This window comes from Crocodylus porosus, unplaced genomic scaffold (genome assembly GCF_001723895.1).
Source record: "Crocodylus porosus isolate Cpor-Errol unplaced genomic scaffold, CroPor_comp1, whole genome shotgun sequence".
Lineage (NCBI taxonomy): Eukaryota > Metazoa > Chordata > Crocodylia > Crocodylidae > Crocodylus > Crocodylus porosus.
The window spans coordinates 63,141,303-63,145,155 of NW_017728906.1; the positions used below are offsets into that span (position 1 = coordinate 63,141,303).

General features: G+C 37.6%; 1 protein-coding gene across 6 annotated transcripts in view; it reads left to right on the forward strand.

The window, feature by feature from the left end:
* Positions 1-3,853, forward strand: part of SCML2 (sex comb on midleg-like 2 (Drosophila)) — a 92,774-nt gene extending 88,921 nt beyond the window's left edge. For 5 of the 6 annotated variants that reach the window (XM_019529246.1, XM_019529245.1, XM_019529242.1 and 2 more), the window contains one exon: positions 1,146-3,853. In XM_019529246.1, the coding sequence (XP_019384791.1) occupies positions 1,146-1,271 (126 nt within the window). In that variant the 3' untranslated portion in view covers positions 1,272-3,853. The remainder of the gene's footprint in view (positions 1-1,145) is intronic. The other variant, XM_019529243.1, reaches the window with a different exon arrangement.

Here is a 3,853-nt window from a genome sequence, read left to right on the forward strand (position 1 = left end):
AAAAAAAAAAAAAGAGGCATTTCATGCTAGTCATGGAAAAATGCAGATTTTGGGGTATACTTTTTAATCCAAAAATTGGGGTTTTTTTTTTATCAGAGAAAATGAAGATCCCTAGTCATCAATTGAATCTGGTTCCCAAGCTTCCAGGCACACTAACTGCTAACCACCTGCTGGTGGGCTTCAGCCCCTGAAGGCTGAGCACCAACTTCCAAGGCCCAGTAGACCAAATTCTGTGCCGTTTTGAGTTGTATTTATTCCTTAACATCAGGTTACTCTGGCTGTAATATCAAACCAAATATTATTTGATGGTAGTTTGCACTTCCTTGTCACTGGTTGTTAATCGCAATGGCTAAATTAACAGTTAAAAACATGTGATTGGACCTAAGAGTAAGCTAGGTTAGAGGGAATTTCAAAGCATTGTTTCCTTTATCAAATTTCCCATATATTTTTCTTTACAGTTCTGTATTATATTTCATGTGTTTTTTATCAGCCTACTGTATTTAAAAATGAGCACAGATTTCAATATGTAGTTGTAAGGAAACACTTGCTGAATTATCAGTATTATGTAAAGCTCTTAATAGTCTACATCTGTCACATTTCAGCAGTTTCTCTTCAAGGCAATTGAAATCTGTCTGGTTGTCCTTGTTCTTGATCCTAACTTTCCATCTGGTTTCAACCAGACATAGATCTGTCTTATTTCACAGGCCTGCGTGATGTGCTATTCTCTTTCTCTCTGTGTGTTGTCTGTGTCCCTGTACAGCTGTTTTCAAGGTTCAGTGCAAGGCCTCAGTATGTGGGTCATTGTATCGTTAACCAGATTGGCCTTCAACTTTAGATTTTCCTCTTGTCCCAGTTCCTTTTGTTTTGATTAGAGGAGCTGGCTTTCTGGGCCATTTGCTCAATTTCAGATGTAAATATGTTCAGCATCTTAAATGCATAGAAAAGGGTGCAGTAGAAAACACTAAAAAAACTAAACAAAATATTAGTTTAATAGTTTACTGATGTATTAAACTATAGTTAATTACTGATATGTATACTCCACTTTAAAGTTTTATTGCAATACAAATAAATACTGTACATTTCCGTTTTGTTGTGCATCTTGTTAAAGCGTCTATGCATTATTGTATTTATTCTCTTTTTTACAGGAAATTGATGGGAAAGCACTACTGTTACTGAGGAGTGATATGATAATGAAATATATGGGACTGAAGTTGGGGCCAGCATTAAAGCTATGCTACCACATTGACAGACTTAAACAAGGGAAGTACTAGCCAGTGGAAACACAATAATCTGTGTGTTCATACCAGACTTACATCTCAGGTTCACAGACATGGTCTTTATTTAAAAAGTATTTTGTTGTTGCAAACATTTGTGGTTTGCAGAAGTTTCCTCTCAAAATGTGATAAAATATTTACTATCGAGAAAAAAGGACTATGTTACATTTTAGGAACTGATTTGGAAAGGTACACAGGAAAAGGCAGTTAGGACTGTGTTCTTTGGGTTTGTGGTTTTTCTTATGTGATACTTTCATGGATACTATACACAGAAAACTGAGAAATGCATTCTCTTTTACAAACTTCAACTGATACATTCACATTCAAAACCAAAACAGCTGAATCCCAAAGGAAAAACAGCATCAGGTGTTGATAATTTTTACAGGGATGGCTGTAAAATTTTACATTATGAAAAATTTTAAAGAAGCAGCAGTAAACTTCATCTCTTTTAGTGAATACTCTGTGACTGGTTCTCCAGGAGAGTAATATTCATTTAGATTATGCTATACAGATTTCCATAAAGGGAATAGACATATGAATGGTTTCATTTGTGTGTGCTTTTAATACAAAAATAAGCTTTTATAAAGTGTGGTTATCAGTTCTCTGGTAAATTAGGAGGACAAAAAGTACAGTATGTTGTCAGTTTTTATACAGGCAACATGTCTGTTTCATGGAAGGGGCATTTTCTCAGCCGTTCTGAACAGCTGATTGTTCTGGGTTGAACAGACGTTTCTCTGGAACAGAAACATTTTAAACATTCCATTTTTCCTGAGCTTGGCGTGGATATATTGATGCTTGTGTGTGTGTGCGCGCGCGCGTGTGGTACAAACATATATATACTGTACATATGTATTCAGTTTTTTAAAAGTATTCGAAAGGTACTTTGCACTGCAGCAGAGGTAACAAGAAACTGTATAGTTCAGTTTTTTACTGGTTAATTTTGTTATGTACTATTTTCATATTCATTAACAACTGTCTTTCGCTTTTCATTCCTGTGGGGTAAGAAACAATCAGTGAATGGATGGATTCACACAGGAGGGTTCCTTGTACTATGCAACACTCCCTTTCACTCATTGATTAGCTCTGAGCCATTTATTCTGGTATAGTATCTGGAAAAACACATTTTAGTTCTCATGTTCATTTTTTTTTGGCTCTTTTTAACTTCCACATATTGTGCAAGTGGTACTATATACCAGTATACTTTTTTTGTATAAACTTGGTGCTGTTTATATAAGCTACAGAATGAGTGCTGATAGTAAAACAATTTGCTGTCACTGCCAATCACATAAACATCAGGGACAAGAATGTACATTTTCTGTGTAGGAAACTGAATGTACTGTATGTAATAGTGCAAGTGATAAAGAACTACTTACTAGGAAAGGTGTAGTCCTAAAAGGGTAGGTTTTATTATATTTCTTATTGCCTTTTTATATGAAAGCATCTAGTAAAAAAAAAAAAAGTATTTTTTACAAATTGCTTTTTGAAAATGCCTTGCTTATTGCTAGTTAAATATTCCTCAGGTTTTTGCAGAACTACTGCAAAATCATACCTTTTGTAGTTCACAAATTGTCAAGTATTTTGTTAAATAACTACAACACACATTTAATATAGCAGTTCATCTGTTTTTTTCAGGATTGTTTTAGTATACTACCATAAAGCATTTGACATTAAGGGTTTTGTATTTTGATTTATTTTTGCATATTTTTGTGTGCATGTATATTAAATGAACAATACACTTTATAGCTAGTAAGAGGCAGAACAATGATTGGGAAAATATAGTATATTTTTTTCTTTGAGTTATGAGATGCCAACTCAAGTTATTGCTTATATATGAAAGAAAATACTGTACTCCAGATATGTTAGGTATATCGTGTATATCAGTGGTGCCCAGCCATGCGGGCCAGCATTTTCCAGGCCTGCAGGCCAAATGAGTGGTGTGGGGTCAGTCTGTGGGATGGACCTTGTGTGGGGTAGGTTCACGGGTCTGGAAATGTGGAAGCAGTTAAAGTTGCCATCGCTTTTCTGTTGTCAAATTTCCAGACCCTTGGGGAGCCCTGCAAGCCTGATGACTAAGCTCTGTGTACCAGATTTGGCCCATGGGCCAGGGGTTGAACACCCCTGTTTTATATGGTATTTAATCACTGTTGAGAATTATGCTGAATGAAAAAGAAAAGTACCACTTTCTTAAAATTGTATTGAAAGTATTGTATTCACTCAAAGCTAAGATGAGGCTTTTCTCCTCAATTGCTGCCTGGGGGGGACCTCTTGTCTTAGATCTGAGTACCAGCCTGGACTAGATGACAGTTCAACTCTGGCCTTGGCCCCAGACCTAGAGACAAAGCTGGAGCACTGCTGCCACCTGCCCTAGGCTGGGTGGGGGAGGCAGCACACAGCAGGGGTAGTGGGTAGGAGATCCAAGGGGTAGAGCTTGGGCAGAAGTGCCAGGGGTGGGGTGACAGGCAGCAGGGGAGCAGGCACAGGCATTGGGGGGGGGTGGTAAACAGAGGCAGGCACTGGAGGGGATGAAGTAATGGGGGGGCACAAGCACACAGAGGGCAAGGGACAGGTGGTAAGAGAGC